The sequence below is a fragment of the Spinacia oleracea genome, chromosome 6 (genome assembly GCF_020520425.1).
Source record: "Spinacia oleracea cultivar Varoflay chromosome 6, BTI_SOV_V1, whole genome shotgun sequence".
NCBI lineage: Eukaryota > Viridiplantae > Streptophyta > Magnoliopsida > Caryophyllales > Amaranthaceae > Spinacia > Spinacia oleracea.
Window position 1 is genome coordinate 114,075,367 of NC_079492.1, and position 18,535 is coordinate 114,093,901.

The window sequence follows — 18,535 nt, forward strand, 5'->3', positions numbered from 1 at the left end:
TTGTTCGGTTCGGGCGCAGCTAGGGAAGGCACGCAACAAAGAGTATGCATCTAAACTATGCTAAATGATTATGTGTAAATAATATGTTTTCCTGGCTTTATGGTTTTTCCGCATGATTTATGAATTGTCATATGTATCATAACCTAACAGTGGTATCACGAGCCCCTTATTATTTTCATAATCTAAATTGCATAAACATGGTTAAATATTACAAATTTGCAAGAATTAAAAGGGGTGATTAATTTTCGTAATTGTTAATTAATTGCAAATTGCGTTTATTTAATTATACGTACGCAGTTTTTCGGCAGTTTCTTCGTTACTCATCCAAATCGAGTGATTTTTGTGTCAATTCCGCATGTAAAAGGCATTCTAAAATTTTGACAAAAATAATATTTTTCTGCCGAACCCAGAATTCTCAAATTCGAAGCCTAACTATGACTTTTCGAAGGTTTTAGTTTTTCGAATGCAAAATTTCGTAAATTTAAGATGTTAAATTAAATATTTGCGATTCTTGTTGATAAATCTTGAATTTTTGATTGACCTACTGCATATGTTTAACAAGTTTGAATGCCTAGTCTTGTTAATTATGCAATCTAATTTGTAATTATGATTAATTTGTTGAAAATTAGAATAATTTAGAATTAATTTGATTTTCATAATTAATTGTAATTTAATTAGAAACCTATGATTAAAAACCACCATAAAAATTGTAAATTTATGATAAATTTTAAATTTTTATGACCTAGACTTGAATCCATAACAATCGGAAATCAATTGGATAATAAATTTTCGATTTTTCTCCCTAAAATTATGAAATTAATATTATTTATTAATTTGTCATTAATTTTAAATATAAATTTTAAATTTTTATGCGATTCGTTCATAAAACTTGCACGCACGAAGCAATGGACGCTTCGTGTTACCCTTAAGGGGTGTTGTATAATGCGGGCATGCGACGACGAGCAAGGGAGCTCGTCGCCCGTGCGGCACGAATGCAATGAGCAAGGGCGTAGTGCACGAGCACAAGGCAGCAGCCCTGCCTTGTGTCGTGTGCCACGAGCAATGGACGAATGGGCATGGGCGAAGGGCGAGCCAAGGCAGTCGCGTGTGGGCAGCAAGCGAGCTGCGCCACAACGCGCGCTGCCTCGCACAAGAGCGCGCAGCCTCGCGCGCAGCGAGCGCAAGCTCGCGTGCCACGAGCGCTGCGCCCAGCATTGCTCGCGCGCACAGCGAGCGATGTCGCGCGCCCAGCGAGCGATGGCTCGCGCGCCCAGCGAGCGATGTCGCGCGCCCAGCGAGCGATGTCGCGCGCCCAGCGAGCGATGTCGCGCGCCCAGCGAGCGATGTCGCGCGCCCAGCGAGCGATGTCGCGCGCCCAGCGAGCGATGTCGCGCGCCCAGCGAGCGATGTCGCGCGCCCAGCGAGCGATGGCTCGCGCGCCCAGCGAGCGATGTCGCGCGCCCAGCGAGCGATGTCGCGCGCGCACTGCGAGCGATAGCTCGCGTGCGATGAGCGCTGGCGCGCGCAGCCAGCACCAATGCGTGCGGAGGCTTGCGATGGGGATGCAGCAGCTATGCGACGAGCGCATGGGCTGCGCGCACATGGCCAGCAATGGCTGTGTGCGTGCGGCCCATGGGCGTGCAACGCGTAGGGTGTTTGCGTTACGATTAAAGATCGTTTTGAATGTTTAATTTGAAAATTTCAGTTCACGTAATTTTAATTAATTTTAAAATTAATAATTTAAATTATTTTCTTGGATTTTAATTTTGAATATTGTAATTATAATAAATTTTATTTATTCTAATTATTTTACTAAAATTAAAATCATGAATTAATTTAAATACGACTGAAATTAAATTAAATTTTTGGATTCAATTATAAATTTATATGAGCTTTAGATTTTAATTAAATTTGTATGTTTCCGGTTAGACTAGAAATACATTTTTATGTTTAAAATTAGTAAAGCATATAAATTTATTGGTTTAAGTGGGAGCGTTTTTTAGTCATAAACTCTTGATTAGGTCTACAAATCCTTAAGGTTAAAACAACTTGATTAGAATTAATAAGGACTGAATAATTGGTAGATTATTGGTGCCCTTGATTAATTGCTGCAAATATTTACGTGATGCATAATGTGTTTTACTAACCAGCTATGTGGGCCATTCATGATAATGAATGGGTGAATGGTATATATTGTATATGTACTGTTTTGCAGGTTATGAAGTGACTAGTATGGCCCAAATAGGATAGAAAATATGGTCTGCGTACCATTAATTTGAATGTAATTGGTCTGAAGTACCAAAGTTATTTTTCAATTCAAATATGGTCTGCGTACCATCAAATAGTTGTAATTAGTTATAGCTTATCCTATTTGAAGAAAATGGTGCCTCCCACGGAGATTTTCAAGACGGACTTTGAAGTTAAAGCTTCAAGATGAAGTCGGGCCATACTAGATCACAAATATCTTATGCATGTTTTAAGTTATTTATTGCTTTTAAATATGTCTTAAAATGCATGAGATCAAAAGCTTGATTATGTTGCATGATTAAGGATTTTAGTTCACTTAAAATCTAACCAACATAGTAAGAGCCTTAAGTTCCAAACTTAAAAAAAAAAATTGAGTTAAAAGGTGCCATGCCAAAATATACACTTGCTTGGATATCCTTTACATCAATCTAGTAATAGTTTTCGCTCAGCGAGGTGTTACTTATTGGTCCTAAAGGGGCAAGGTACACAAATAATTGTGAGTACATGTTAGTTTTGGTGAAACTCAACGATATAAGTAAGGAGTCCTTTTATGTCGTGGCAAATTCGATAGGTTTACCTAATAAGTTCTTAGACGTACCTATCAACCAAGAATAGTTTCTAGACTATTAGCAAAAGGCTTTTGCTTACCTAAGATGTTCTAGGATTAAGTCGACAAACTGTGCTTAGTTCTTCAATGATTTTAGGATCTTGGAATCATTTTATTCACACCTGCCGGAACACATAATTTGAATAAAATGCTTAATAAACATTGAATTATGCATGTATGCTAGAATTTAAGTTTATTAAGAGAAACTGTGAATGATTATTTATTTGTTTATTCTTTTCAATTGTAGTTTTTAATATGGCAAACATTCGATCAATTCTCGAAAAGGAGAAGTTGAACGGGAAAAACTTCCTTGACTGGCAAAGGAACTTGCAAATAGTTCTTATGCAGGAAGAAAAGGAGTATGTCCTAGATGAGGCGATGCCCGAAGCTGCAGGCGACGGGGTCACTCAGGCAGCCCTCAATCGTTGGATTGATGCCAACAAGGATGTGAAATGTCTAATGCTCGCCACCATGAGTGCGGATCTGCAGAAAACGTTCATCAACTCAGATGCTTTCACAATCATCAGTGAGTTGAAGAACATGTTCCAAGATCTGGCTCGAGTCGAAAGATTCGAGACTCATAGGCAAATTCTTAAGACCAAGCTTAAGAAAGGCGAGCCCGTAAGTCCACATGTTCTCAAAATGATTGGACTCATTGAGAATATGAGTCGGCTGGATCAGCAATTTTCTCAGGAAATGGCTATAGACACCATCCTCCATTCTCTTCATAGCGGGTATGATCAGTTCAAACTGAACTACAGTATGAATAGTCTGGACAAAACGCTCACTGAGCTTCACGGTATGCTGAAGACCGCTGAAAAGACGCTCAAAAGTGATAAGCAGGATGTGCTTATGGTGCGTGGGGGCAAGTTCAAGAAATCTGGAAAGAAGAGGAATGCTAAGAAAGGTGGCAACAAGGCCAGCCCAACTAAGCAAACTGGCGCCAAATCTGCAAAGAGGAAGGTCAGTCAACCCACTTCTGAATCCGAATGCTTCTACTGCAAGAAGAAGGGGCATTGGAAGAGAGATTGCTTGAAGCTAAAGGAAGATCAGAAGAACGGAACAGTCGTTCCATCTTCAGGTATTTTCGTTATAGACTGTATACTTGCTAATTCAACTTATTGGGTATTAGATACAGGTTGTGGCTCACACTTATGTTCCAATCCACAGGGACTAAGAAGAAGTAGAAAGTTAAGCAAGGGTGAAGTCGACCTACGAGTGGGAAATGGAGCACGGATTGCTGCATTAGCCGTAGGAACTTACTATTTGTCGTTGCCCTCCGGGCTAGTTTTGGAACTGGAAGAATGTTTCCATGTTCCAAGTCTTACTAAAAACATCATTTCAGTTTCTTGCTTAGATGCTAAGGGATTTTCCTTTTTAATAAAAGACAATAGTTGTTCGTTTTATTTTAAAGAGATGTTTTATGGATCTGCTAGATTAGTCAATGGACTTTATTTATTAGATCACGACAAACAAGTATATAACATAAATACCAAAAAGGCCAAAAAGGATGATTCAGATCTCACCTATCTGTGGCATTGTCGATTAGGCCATATAAACTTGAAACGCTTAGAAAGACTTCAAAGGGAAGGAATTCTAGAACCATTTGACTTAGAGGATTATGGTAAATGCGAATCATGTTTACTTGGCAAAATGACAAAGCAACCTTTCTCTAAAGTTGGAGAAAGAGCAAATGAACTATTGGGTTTAATCCATACAGATGTATGTGGACCAATGAGTACAAATGCTAGAGGTGGTTTCAGCTACTTTATCACTTTCACTGATGACTTCAGTAGGTATGGTTATGTCTACCTAATGAAGCATAAGTCTGAATCCTTTGACAAATTCAAGGAATTTCAGAGTGAAGTAGAGAATCAATTAGGCAAGAAGATTAAGGCACTGCGGTCTGATAGAGGCGGTGAATATCTGAGCTATGAATTTGATGACCATCTGAAAGAATGTGGAATTCTATCAGAATTGACTCCGCCTGGAACACCACAATGGAACGGTGTGTCGGAACGGAGGAACAGAACCTTGCTAGACATGGTCAGGTCAATGATGGGTCAGGCCGAACTTCCATTAGAATTTTGGGGACATGCACTAAATACAGCTGCACTCACTATAAATAGAGCTCCGTCTAAAGCTGTCGAAAAGACTCCATACGAATTATGGTTTGGAAAGCCTCCAAATGTGTCTTTTCTTAAGATTTGGGGATGTGAAGTATACGTCAAACGATTAATTTCAGACAAACTTCATCCAAAATCTGACAAATGTATCCTTGTGGGCTATCCAAAGGAAACAAAGGGGTATTACTTCTACAATACATCTGAGAACAAAGTGTTTGTTGCTCGAGATGGTGTCTTTTTGGAGAAGGATCACATTTCCAAAATGAGAAGTGGGAGAAAAGTAGACCTCGAAGAAATTCGAGTCGAACAACAAACTCTAGAGAATGCTCAAGATGACATTCAGGATGAAACTCAGAGATCTTTAGAAGAATCTGGTGAGAATCATGGTCAATCTAGAAATGTTACCCCGCGTAGATCGCAAAGATATAGATCTCAACCGGAAAGGTACTTAGGTATTTTGACGAACGAGAGCTATGACGTTCTATTACTTGAAAGTGATGAACCTGCGACTTACAAGCAAGCTATGACGAGCCCTAGCTCCAAGCAGTGGCAAGAAGCCATGCAATCTGAATTAGACTCCATGTCTGAAAACCAAGTATGGGATTTGGTCGATTTGCCAGATGGCTACCAAGCCATTGGAAGCAAATGGGTTTTCAAACTGAAAAAGGACAAGGATGGGAAACTTGAAGTTTTCAAAGCTAGATTGGTCGCAAAAGGTTACAGGCAAGTCCACGGTGTGGATTACGATGAAACCTTTTCACCAGTTGCAATGCTAAAGTCTATTCGAATAATGTTAGCAATCGCTGCATATTACGATTACGAAATATGGCAGATGGATGTCAAAACTGCTTTCTTAAACGGCGTTTTAACAGAAACTGTGTTTATGACACAGCCTGAAGGTTTTGAGGATCCAAAGAATGCTAAAAAGGTATGCAAGCTAAAGAAGTCAATCTACGGATTGAAGCAGGCATCCAGGAGATGGAATATACGTTTTGATGAAGCAGTCAGTGACTTTGGTTTCATCAAGAACGCGGACGAATCTTGTGTATACAAGAAGGTCAGTGGGAGCAAAATTGCTTTCCTAGTATTATATGTCGACGACATATTGCTTATCGGAAATGACATTCCTATGTTGAACTCTGTCAAGATTTGGCTTGGGAAATGTTTTTCGATGAAGGATCTAGGAGAAGCACAGTACATATTGGGCATCAAGATTTACAGAGATAGATCTAAAAAGATGATTGGACTTAGTCAAAGCACTTATATCAATAAGGTGCTTGATAGGTTCAAGATGGCGGACTCCAAGCGAGGCTACCTACCCATGTCTCATGGAATGACTCTAAGCAAGACTCAGTGCCCAAAAACACTTGATGAGCGTAGACGAATGAATGGGATTCCATATGCATCATTGATTGGTTCAATAATGTATGCTATGATATGTACACGCCCGGATGTTGCGTACGCACTCAGTGCTACGAGCAGATACCAGTCAGACCCAGGAGAGGCGCATTGGACTGCTGCCAAGAACATTCTTAAGTACCTGAAAAGGCACAAAGATGACTTCATGTCTATGGTGGAGATGATGAATTAATTGTTAAAGGCTATACGGACGCAAGTTTCCAAACCGACAAAGATGATTTTAGATCACAGTCTGGGTTTGTCTTCTGCCTCAACGGAGGAGCAGTAAGCTGGAAAAGTGCTAAGCAAAGCACCATTGCGGATTCTACAACTGAAGCGGAGTACATTGCTGCACATGAAGCAGCAAAGGAAGCTATATGGCTAAGGAAGTTCATAGGAGAACTTGGTGTAGTCCCCTCCATTAAAGGACCAATAGCCCTGTATTGAGATAATAACGGAGCTATTGCACAGGCAAAAGAGCCTAGACACCACCAGAGAGTCAAGCATGTACTTCGTAGATTTCACCTTCTACGAGAGTTCGTTGAAAGAAAAGAAGTCGAGATAAGCAAAATTGGAACTGATGACAACATATCAGATCCATTAACTAAACCTCTGCCGCAGGCGAAGCACAACTCGCACACTGCAGCTATGGGAATCAAGCATATTGGAGAATGGCTTTGATGTCTCTGTTTAATGTTTTAAAGTTTTAGAGTTTAAATCTTTGTAAAACATTATTGGTTAATCATTCACAATAAATGAAAAGAATTCATTTTTCCATTTAATTTGTGGTTTATTAAATGATGAGTCCCTTCAATTTGACGATATATTCAAGATAGACTGTCAGGACCAGTCCTGTGACTAAGAAATGTCTATCAAGTGAACTTGAATGTCAAAGGTTGAAAATGGTCCCTAATCGGAGTTTTCTATAAAATTGGACGCATAGAAAACGTTAGACGATTAGAATGCAAGATGACTAGTAGTTCTGTTTCTTGAACTATGTGGACATGGCAATGTCATAATCATTTGCATAGATACTTACTTTGGGAAGACTAGTATCGGACGAGACCTATGAAACTTTACTGTAAGAGATGAAAGTCTGTCATAAGTAAATTTCATTAAATTATTAGACACTAAATCCTCAATACCTGAGTGATTTGAGATTACTTGTTTGAGAACTGGTTGCTTTGACGTTGACCAACCGTCGCAATGTAAAAGGAGGCTATAAAGGCAACGCTCAGGTAATCACCTATCAAACGAAGTCTAATCTCAAGATCGTAAGATTGGGATTGTCCTCCCATAAATCGGGATGAGATGCTTAAAAGTTGTACAAGGCCACTCGGAGAGCTAGAAACTGTGAAATGCATGGCCGTGCTCGGATGAATCATAGGCTATGATTATCTGTTTATTTGATCAGTTGAACTCTGAAACCGAGGAACACCTCTGGACGTAATAAGGATGACAACTCTTACCTTATGTTCAAGAGCAAGCATCGAGCGACAAAGGAATTAGGAAATGCACACTTGTCCCTAAGGACAAGTGGGAGACTGAAGGAAATAATGCCCTTGGTCCAAGTATGCATTCTATGTTAAGTCTAATAAATGCGGTTCAGTATTAATTAACAAGTTAATAATTCAGTGAGATCAAGTGAGCTGAATGCCTAGCTAGAGGCCGCTTCAGTTCAAGTGGTATTAATGATATTAATCCACAGCTTACTCTTGACTGAACCCGTAGGGTCACACAAATAGTACGTAAACGGATCAAGTATTTAATGGCATTAAATACTCCATCTATGAATATTCGGAACCGACGGATCTTGGTTTCAGTGGGAGCTAAGATCGTCACAGGCAAGAAATGAATACTCCGGAAACGATGATATTGCCGGAAACGGAAATATGGATCGTATCGGAAATATAAATATTATCCAAGTCGTAGATGTTGCCGGAAACGGAAACATGGTACGTATCGGAAAATATTATCGGAAATGGAAATATTGCCAGAATCGGAAATATTGCCGGAAACGGAAATATTGTCAGAATCGGAAATATTACCGGAATCGGAAAATAATTCCGGAAACGGAAATATTAAATATTTGTTCGAAACGGAAATTAATTCCGGAATCGGAAATATTAAATATTGTTCGTATCGGAAATGAATTCCGGAATCGGAAAATTTAATCGGAAGCGCATCGTACGAATAAGCATCGGACGAGGCCTGCCGGACGAGGCCCAGCACGAAGCCAGGCCATCGCCCAGCAAGCCAAGCGCGCCGCACAAACAGCCACGCCAGGCCCAGCGCAAGGCCAGGCCCAGCAGGCTGCGCAGCGCGCACAGCGCGCGCGGGCGCTGCGTGGGCTGCTGCTCGCGCGCACGCATGGGGGCCCATCGTGGCTGCCGTGCGTGTGTGTGTGTGCAAGTGTTTGTGTTCGTGCATGTTTCCTAAAACCTGCAGAGTTCGATTAATGATTAAATTCCTAATTCTATTTGATAAAATTAATTAAATTAGAGTTCTTGTAGGATTCTAGGTTTAATTAATTTGTATCTGAATAGGATTTCGATTCCCTTTCCATACCCCTATAAATATGAGGCTAGGGCTCACAATTTATAACAATTTTTCAAAGTATTCAAAGTGAGTTTTTGAGAGAAAATTCAGTCACACATTTGCCTATAAAGTGCCGAAAATAATAGTACCTTAAGGGCGATTCTAGTTGGTCAATCTTAAGGCGGATCCGGACGTGCTGTGGACTATCTACGGAGGGACGACACTTGGAGTCCTAAAGACTTGTTCTTGTTCGGTTCGGGCGCAGCTAGGGAAGGCACGCAACAAAGAGTATGCATCTAAACTATGCTAAATGATTATGTGTAAATAATATGTTTTCCTGGCTTTATGGTTTTTCCGCATGATTTATGAATTGTCATATGTATCATAACCTAACAAGATGGTGGGGGGAGATGGTGAGGCTGTGAAGGTTGTGATGGAAGTATCAATGGCGGAAAACGAGGTGTAGGTTGCGAAGAGCATGTCAATTTGTATTTATGTTCAATTCAATTGGGGTTTTTATGGGTTTCTTTGAAATATTGGATAGATTTTATATTGAGGTTTAACAGATTGGAGCAAGCAAAATATGCGGGTTATTATTGCTGTTTTTGTAATCAATTAGTCAACAAGTGGGCAAAAATTGGAGTAGAAGCCAAACTAGTTTTAAAGGTTAATCAAACATTCTATGGCCATGGCTACACTCGGAATACAATGAATTTAGTCTCAAATTATCAACCCAGTGTTTCCCTCAAAACAAATTATCAACCCAGTGTTAGAGCCTTCAGCATTTTTGGAAAGTATATATTTGGAAATTTGGCTTATTTTGGGTAAATGAGTAAAAAAAACTCAAATGAGCAAAAAAAAAAAAAAGTTTAAATGAGCAAAAAAAACTAAAGAGTAAAAAAAAGTTTAAATGAGCAAAATAAATAAATTAATTGAGCAAAAATAATAAATTAAATGAGCAAAATAAATAAATTAAATGAGCAAAAAAATCTAATGAGCAAATCTGATGTCGACCGTACATGTGGAAGCTCTCCGTTCCTTCTCATTATAAGGTATCTTTTCATTTGAGAAGGAACGCAGGACATATGTTGCAGTGTAAACACTGGTATGGTTGGATGAATGCCCCCCAAACATTGCAACATATGTCCTGAAAGACAAAGAGTTAATGAATAGATAAGCTAATGAGCCAATTTTAAGACATTTAAAATTTTAAAATATTTTCTCATTTAGATACAATGAGCATAAATTTAAAATCGAAACTATAATATTTGCTAAAGTTTAAAATCGGACTATAATATTTGCTCATTTAGACACATTGAGCAAATGTTTAAAATTCGAAATTTAATATTTGCTCATTTAGAAACAATGAGCAAATTTTAAAATCCGAACTTTAATATTTTCTCATTTAGAAACAATGAGCAAAAATTTAAAATCCGAACTTTAATATTTGCTCATTTAGAAACAATGAGCAAAGTTCAAAATCCGAACTTTAATATTTGCTCATTTTGAAACAATGAGCAAAAATCTAAAATCCGAACTTTAATATTTGCTCATTCAGAAACAATGAGCAAATGTTTAAAATCCGAACTTTAATATTTTCTCATTTTAAAACAATGAGCAAAATTTTAAAATCCGAACTTTAATATTTGCTCAGTAGAAACAATGAGCAAATGTATAAAATCTGAACTTTTATTTGCTCATTTAGAACAATGAGCAAAGTTTAAAATCCGAACTTTAATATTTGAAAAATGAACAAAAGTTTAAGTTCGAAACTTTAATATTTGCTCATTTAGAAACAATGAGCAAAGTTTAAAATCCGAACTTTAATATTTGCTCATTTGTGTAAATTAAAAAAAATGAGCAAATTTTTTGAATGTTAAGTAATTTGAGATTTTAAAATATTTTCTCATTTAGGCACGATGAGCAAAAGTTTTGAATATTAACAAACCCGTACTTTAAAATTTTATAAATGAGCAAAAATATTTGCTCATTTGTCTAAAGTATAAGAAATGAGCAAAAAAAATTGCTCATTTGTGTAAACTATACGAAATGAGCAAAAATATTTGCTCATTTGTGTAAACGATAAAAAATGAGCAAAAATATTTGCTCATCTTTGTAAAGTATAAGAAATGAGCAAAAAAATTTGCTCATTTGTGTAAACTATAAAAAAATGAGCCAAAATATTTGCTCATTTGTGTAAACGATAAAAAATGAGCAAAAATATTTGCTCATTTGTGTAAGGTATAAGAAATAAGAAAAAATATTAAAGTTCGGATTTTAAACTTTTGCTCATTGTGTCTAAATGAGCAAATATTATAGTTTCGATTTTAAAATTTTGCTCATTGTTTTTAAATGAGTAAATATTAAAGTTCGGATTTTAGACATTTGCTCATTGTGTCTAGATGAGCAATATTAAAATTTGAACTTTAAACTTTTGCTCATTGTGTCTAAATGAGCAAATATTATAGTTTCATTAAATTTTCTATTTGCTCATTGATTCTAAATGACCAAATATTAAAGTTCGGATTTTAAAATTTGCTCATTGAGTCTAAATGAGAAAATATTAAAGTTCGGATTTTAAAATTTTGCTCATTGTGTCTAAATGAGCAAATATTAAAATCCGAATTTTAAACTTTTGCTCATTGTGTCTAAATGAGCAAATATTAAAATCTGAATTTTAAACTTTTGCTCATTGTGTCTAAATGAGCAAATATTATAGTTTCGATTTTAAAATTTTGCTCATTGAGTCTAAATTAGCAAATATTAAAGTTCGGATTTTAGAAATTTTATAAGTGGTGTTTGCAGGATGTTTGTACTGATTTCTGTTGTTGCAGTATGCTGCTGTGGTTTCTGGTTTGTTCGTTGTAGCTGCTACTTCAGTTGTTGCAGTATGCTGCTGTGGTTTCTGGTTTGTTCGTTGTAGCTGCTGCTTCAGTTGTTTTGTCTTCTGTTGTGATTCTACAGTGTGGAGTATGAGTGTGATTATTTGTTGTATTCTGCTGTGATTCTACAGTGTGCAATATGAGTGTGATTGTTTGTTGCAGCTGCTACTTTCTGTTGCTGGATTGTTCTGCTGATTGCAGGTTATTTAAAGTGCAGCTATTGCTTCTGTTTGTCTAGCAACTGCTAGTTGTTATGGCTGCTATTATGGAGTGACTTGTTGTACAGTGTTCAATTCCGCTGCAGTTGGTCCTGTTGATTCTTGTTTGTGCTACTGGCTGCTCTCTTGCATCTGCTAGTTGTGTTGTTTTGTTAGGGTTGCGGACTGTGCACCCTTTTCTGTTGTTTGTTGTTTCTTTGCTTGGATTCTGCTATTTTCTACCTTTTGGAAATCAAGTTTTCTAATTTACCAAAGTCTGCAAATTGCTGAGGTTTCCGATGGCAGGAGATATCATAAACTGTTGTTATACAGATATAGATCAGTCAGATTAAGCAGACCATATAACTCGACCGGTATCGATCCATTAAGTGTATTGTTGGATAAATCAAGCCTTTCCAATGACAGAAATTTTCCAATTTCTAGTGGGATTTCACCAGAAAATTGACAGTTTGAAAGATACAAGCTCTGGAGGATAGTTGTGTTTGAACAAATACTAGTTGGTAAAAAACCAGAAAAAATGTTGCCTGACAAAACCAAGTCTTCTAACTGATTCATTTGGCCATAACCCTCAGGGATAATTCCAGTGAGCTTGTTCATTGACAAATCATTGTACCGTAAAGATTGGCCTACGTGGGATTCGAACCCACATCTTTTGTGCATTTGCACAATGCTCTACGTATTGAGCTAGTAGGCTAGTGTTATTAAATAGAATCAAATGAGCAAAGGCTCTTCAACGACAACAATAGGTGTACTCCAAGAACCATCCTACAAAAGATCAGCATCAATTTTTATGATTTTGATTTTTAATTTGGTTCCCTAGATTTGGGCTACAGGTTTTTACCTTCCACTTGAAGGGTTTTTCTTGTTTGAGGCATTAGGATTAGTTTTTAATTAGGGTTTAAGCTTTAAAGCTTCCTTGTAATCCAAGCCTTTTAAGCGTTTTCTGTACATTACATTCAAATTCAATACAGAAGTTGGAAGCTTTGTTTATTCCCTTTATTCTGTTTCAGTCTTCTAAAAGCTGCATGTATCTCCTCTTCATAACTAATGCATGGCATCTAATTTTTTTGAACACCACTTGAAAAACCTAAGACAATAACCAGGACATTAATCACATGCTTGACCCTAGATTCTAGATACTTGTTCTATGTGGAAGCCAATATGGTTAGATTCTAGTAATTTAGCCAAATAAACAGCCAACATCTCAACCAGAAATAATTGTTCAGGTAATAAACAAACCATAAGATCCATACGTATATACTTACCATTCCGTGTGAACCAATTCAAACTTAAATATTTGCTCATTGTTTTGCTCATAAAAGCAAATCTGCAACCAGAACCATTATCTAACAGCAAACTCAAAATAACAACTATAGGTTATCGAATTTTGATTTATAGGTTATCGATCTACTTATTAAGTAGTTGGCAAAATATAAATTATAAGCACCAGAAAGAGGAAGAAATAACAACTATTCAGCAATGAACAAAATAAGGCCATTCAAACAATCAGCAAAAAGCAGCCTGGCTGGGATCAATAGCAAAATATATGATTCATGGTTAAAATGTTAGTCTCTTGTCCTTTGAACTCCAATTAATCGAGCAAATTCCACCTCTCACCCGTGCCAAGATGTAATTCATTAGAGAAATATAAGAGCACAAAAAGTACTACTAATTACTTAAAATGAATGCATGGATATATGCTCTTACATCAATGAACCCAAAAGCGTGTTCCCTGTCCGAACTGCAAAGCAGACTGCACTCAATAAGAGCTTGCGATCATGAAGCAATGGATCCAGAATTCTTTGTTCAGTGACTCCTGCTATCACTTGGTACCTATAAGAAAACAAGATGATGTTAATGGCTAGATATTATTCCATAAAATGTATTGGTGGACAATGGGAATCCAGGTTTTCTCTAGTAACTAGACAACAGAACACTATGATGATCAGTTTCTCGGTTAATGTAAGGTGGAGAAGTAGCTTTTCCGTTGTCAGTCCACAATCAACATATATATATATATACCTAAGATTGGCAGAAACTGATTAATATACACTATATGCGATGCTGGTTTCCAGCATTGGAATATCTTCTACTTCATATGAGGCGGATTTATCAACAGCCTTCCTTACATTGATCAACATATTTGTCACTCCTGTACCTGCAAAAGGATAGAGCTTCGCTTCAGTTTGTATAAAATGGTTAAATTTTATTGATCTTTTGGACAATACTGTCACTATAACTCTAGTAAGAAATATAGTAATCTGTTTTAAATGAACTCACCACAGTTTTGCACCATTACGCTACAAATCAAACGAAAATATGATAACACCAGAGCATAATAGGAATGCAACAACAGACCAGTAGCAAACGAACTGCAGACTTACTCATTTTTGCTCATTTGCACAAATGAGCAAAATAAATTTACTCATTTGTGTAAATGAGTAAATTTATTGCTCATTTGATCAGATTAGCAGAAAACCACCCCAGCAATCGACAACGCCGGATCCTCGGTCCTAGCAGGTTCCAGATCAATAACAATCCCCACATCAATCCTATGCAAAATTGCTTAAAAGCACCTTAGAATGAATCCAAACAGGGTTCAAAAGTGTAATCTCCCTAGCCCCAAAAGTCTTCTCTAACAACAACACACTATTCGACATGAAAAGGGTTCTTACATCTATTCCAATCATTGAAACCAGCAAAAGATTATTCCCGTGAAATCGACCTAACTCTCAAATTTTAAAAATTACAGCATACAATCATAAAAAATACGAGGGAAAGAGAAATTCATTAGCATAATAAATAACAAATAATCAAAATACGCTAATTCAAATAAAAGAAACCCTAATTCATAAACCTCAATCGAAATCAGAAATAAGAAAACGAACTAGGACAAAAATTCAATCGAAAAACAAAAGAAATAAAAATCAAATAACTAACATGGAAAATCGAATATCAATCAAAGCAACAAACAATAGATCTCCAAAATTGGGGGACGAAAGTGGCTCGCTGAATAGCAGGAGAGGAGAAAATAAAAATAAAAGAAATCTTACATATTGCAGCATAGGAGACGACGCATGGATGATGGCAGCGTGGGAGATGGTGGCGGCGCGGTGGTTGCAGCAGGTGAGAAGACGGTGGCGCTGAGGATAGAGAATCACGAAGGAGAGCAAAAATGGAGGAGAGAGAAGACATGCGAGTAACTCGCGAGGAGAGAGAGAGTTTTTTTTTCATAATTTACTCGATTTTTTTTGCAATATTTACAATTATGCCATTATTAAACACGCTAGGTAGACGTGTATGAGCTGTTAGATCTTATCTTAGCGAACGCACGAGATTGCTTCTCATTCTTCTCATTTTAAGCCCCCTTCTCATTTAAGTGCAAATCTATATATATATATATATATATATATATATATATATATATATATATATATATATATATATATATATATTCTCATATATATACAATGTATGGAGTACTAGTACTTCCTACGTTCTTAAATAATAACTTTGTATAACTTTAAATATTTGTTATCGTTCTTGTCATGTAACCAAGTTATCGATATTATTAGAATTTACAATTATTGTAATAACCTATAATGAAGCTATTTTAGCCCACTTCACAAGAGTCTGTACCAATATGAACATCTATTATCTATTACTATATACCAAAAGAGACATTAGGAATGACATGTGTTATGTCCTGGTGAGATTTTTTCCCGCCGAAATATTTTTTTATTTTTTACTTTAAAACAAATAAATTACAGTACGTTTTTTTTAGGAAACTAAGATATAAATATATTTTAATTACCATAGATATGTACTACATACTATATTATTGGAGGAAAGCTAAATCAATATTATTTTTTCCTTTATGATATAATTTTATTTATGTATTATTATAACTTTTTAATCTGATAAGAAATATAAAAATATTGATAAATGAACTTCTAATGTTAGTCTACTACTAATAATATAATACATGGTAATTGGTGAGTAAGAATGTTAATTAAAATAATAATACATGGTAAGTAGACTAACATATAAGTTTATTTATCAAGATTTTACTCAATTCAAAATATGTGTATTTGACTAACTCGGTTATGCTCGGGTCTTTTCGAAAATTACTCTTGAGTCATTCGGGTTTGGTTAACGTTAGTAGATCGTTTTACATACAAGTAAACGACTATAATTTTTAACTTTGTATAGTAATATGCAAATTTAGTTCATTTGAATATTTTTTTTACACGATTTTGAATTTATACTTTTTCATATATCCTTTTTACTTTCATGTTTTTCTAATATCACAAGTCTTTTAGTTACTATTAAAATAATAAATTGTTTTAGTAGTAGGCGTGCGTTGCACGGGCCCTAAACTAGTGAATTTTCTAGACGAAAATAATAAAGGTCGTAACATGCGACCTTTAAGTCGTGTCACAATGATGACATGGCGTGCTTATGTGTCATGATTTAAATTTGAAACTAAAATATTTAACATATATATCCTGTTATACATGTTTCAAAAAATGGTAGAAAATCTTAATATTCTAATTTGTTTCCTTTTTTATATCGACTACTTTATTTACATATTTTCATAGTAAAAATATTGCATTGATAGTAAAAATATGATGATGACTCATAACCTACGTGTCGCCTATATGTACCTATTAATTTAATTGACACGTAATATTGCGCGTGACAACTAAATGTTGTCGTAACTTGCGAGCTTTATCATCACTCTTTTCTATATCCCAACTAAACCAGCGCGTTCTGACCCAACCGTTTCAAATCAAATCGAATTAATCCTAACCCTAATGATTCAAACCGTTTATGATCCGAATCGATATGAACTCGAACTGATATAACCCGATTAAACTTGTTTACATACACCGATCCACTTCAGAAAAAACCAAATTAACACGAACCGTTTCAAACCGAACTGATATGAAATCGAAATCATGCATAAAATAACCGAACGGAATGGATCCACTAATTTTAAAAACCAATAGAAACCGACCCGAAAGTCAAACAAACTCACTTCGAAAGCAACCGACCATATCAACCCGAAACTGATGAATCAGATCCAGAACCAACCGTTGACCCGTTTGACACCCATCTGAGTACTTCCCAACACGATCAAGTTTATAGTCTCATATTACGGATTACATATGGAGTAATAAAGAAATTATAAGTTTGATCTATTCATTTAACATTACTTTAATACAAAGTATACGTCATTCCGTTCTGACCAGATTTATTCGGAAAAGGCTATATGTACACCTAGTGTACAAGATTTTCATGTACACCACCATTAATTTGTTGACACATCATCAAACCCACTAAAAAATGAGAATGAAAGACAATAAATATGTCATTTCAACCAATAGAAAAGCATGGTGTACAAGATGACTTATGCACTAGGTCTATGTTGTGGGATCTTTTTCGGTGATGACGTGTCACGCATTCCTCGGAGGTATCAAGTATAAGCTGGCACGAACTTCTGAAAACCTGCAAAACAAGAATATTCCAGTAGGAATATTCCCTCCGATGCTTAAGTAAGTATCTGCTAGAGAGAAAAGTCATTTTAGAGAGAAGGCGGAGCAAAGGTAGTTTTAAGGTAGGTGGGAATGAATTGATTGCCCTTCTACCTAGGGATCTGCACTATTTATAGTGCTAGGGTTTCTTGGGAATTGGTCCTTCATAGCTGCATGATTGGGTGCTTTGTAAGATTAGGACACGTGTCCGCTATATTGGAGACTTGGTTTAGGCCTGGTAGGCCTCTTGAGCGTTTGGGCTTTTTGGGTATAGCGGATCAGGATCTTCCTGAGCAGATGGGTCTCATGACCTACTGATGGGCCTTGGACCTGGAGGTGTATGTGAGTTTATGAGACGATTCGCGGTGGGCCTTTGGGCCTTCTTTCTAGGCTATCATAGTACGGCCAGGTGGCGCTCTCCAGGCCACATCATTTGCCCCTCAAGGAGGGTGACCCTCGCCTATGTGGGGTAGGCTTCTTGACATGGTGGAGTGCCGCGTGTGGTTGTTTTTCAGAGCTTAACTTCCCCCTTTGAAACCTTCAGAAATCTCTCATTTTCCTTTTGTTATTTCAAAGTGATTTTGTAGAGAGAGATAGAGAATTCTTTGTCAAAGATTTGTTGTGCTTTCATTTGGTGTTCTTGGATTCTTCATTCAGTGTTCTTGGAGCTTGGACGATTTTGTTCAGCCTTTATGTCAGTTTGATCACTCTTTGGTAAGCATTTCTATCGACTTCTTGTTTCTGCATGTTTATGGATTTTCCTTTATGTTTACGATTTCTTGGGGAGGCGTCCTGTTAGTTGCGGCACTCTTTTTTCTTTCTTTTTGCTAAAGTCAGACGTCCTGTTCCTTATGCAGGACGGCATGGCTCAAATTAGGCAAACAGCCAATGTGGGTGCATGGGCAGCGCCACGAGAGAGGGAGAACAAGGTTCCTTTTTCGAGCCCGTCCCAGGGAAATAGGGGTGGAGTCAGCTCCTTCCA

The 18,535-nt window shown here is 36.8% G+C and overlaps 1 protein-coding gene across 1 annotated transcript; it reads right to left on the minus strand.

Moving 5' to 3' along the window:
* Nucleotides 1-12,307: 12,307 nt before the first annotated feature.
* LOC130463510 (LRR receptor-like serine/threonine-protein kinase GSO1) lies at nt 12,308-14,706 on the minus strand. The gene is made up of 5 exons (XM_056832654.1): nt 14,593-14,706; nt 14,297-14,316; nt 13,724-13,849; nt 13,282-13,343; nt 12,308-12,642 (listed from the first exon to the last, which is right to left on the minus strand). Exons 1-5 carry the CDS (start codon nt 14,704-14,706, stop codon nt 12,308-12,310), a joined length of 657 nt encoding a protein of 218 aa, XP_056688632.1.
* Nucleotides 14,707-18,535: the final 3,829 nt, after the last annotated feature.

Bases quoted from the DNA above. Each gene is read 5' to 3' on its own strand.
- LOC130463510 (XM_056832654.1), bottom strand. From the start codon at position 14,706: ATGATTGGAATAGATGTAAGAACCCTTTTCATGTCGAATAGTGTGTTG. The intron at 14,317-14,592 runs GTGCTTTTAAGC...TTTGATTTGTAG, and splicing joins CTGTTTGGATTCATTCTAAG to CGTAATGGTGCAAAACTGTG. The intron at 13,850-14,296 runs GTGAGTTCATTT...GTTTTCTTATAG, and splicing joins CGTAATGGTGCAAAACTGTG to GTACCAAGTGATAGCAGGAG.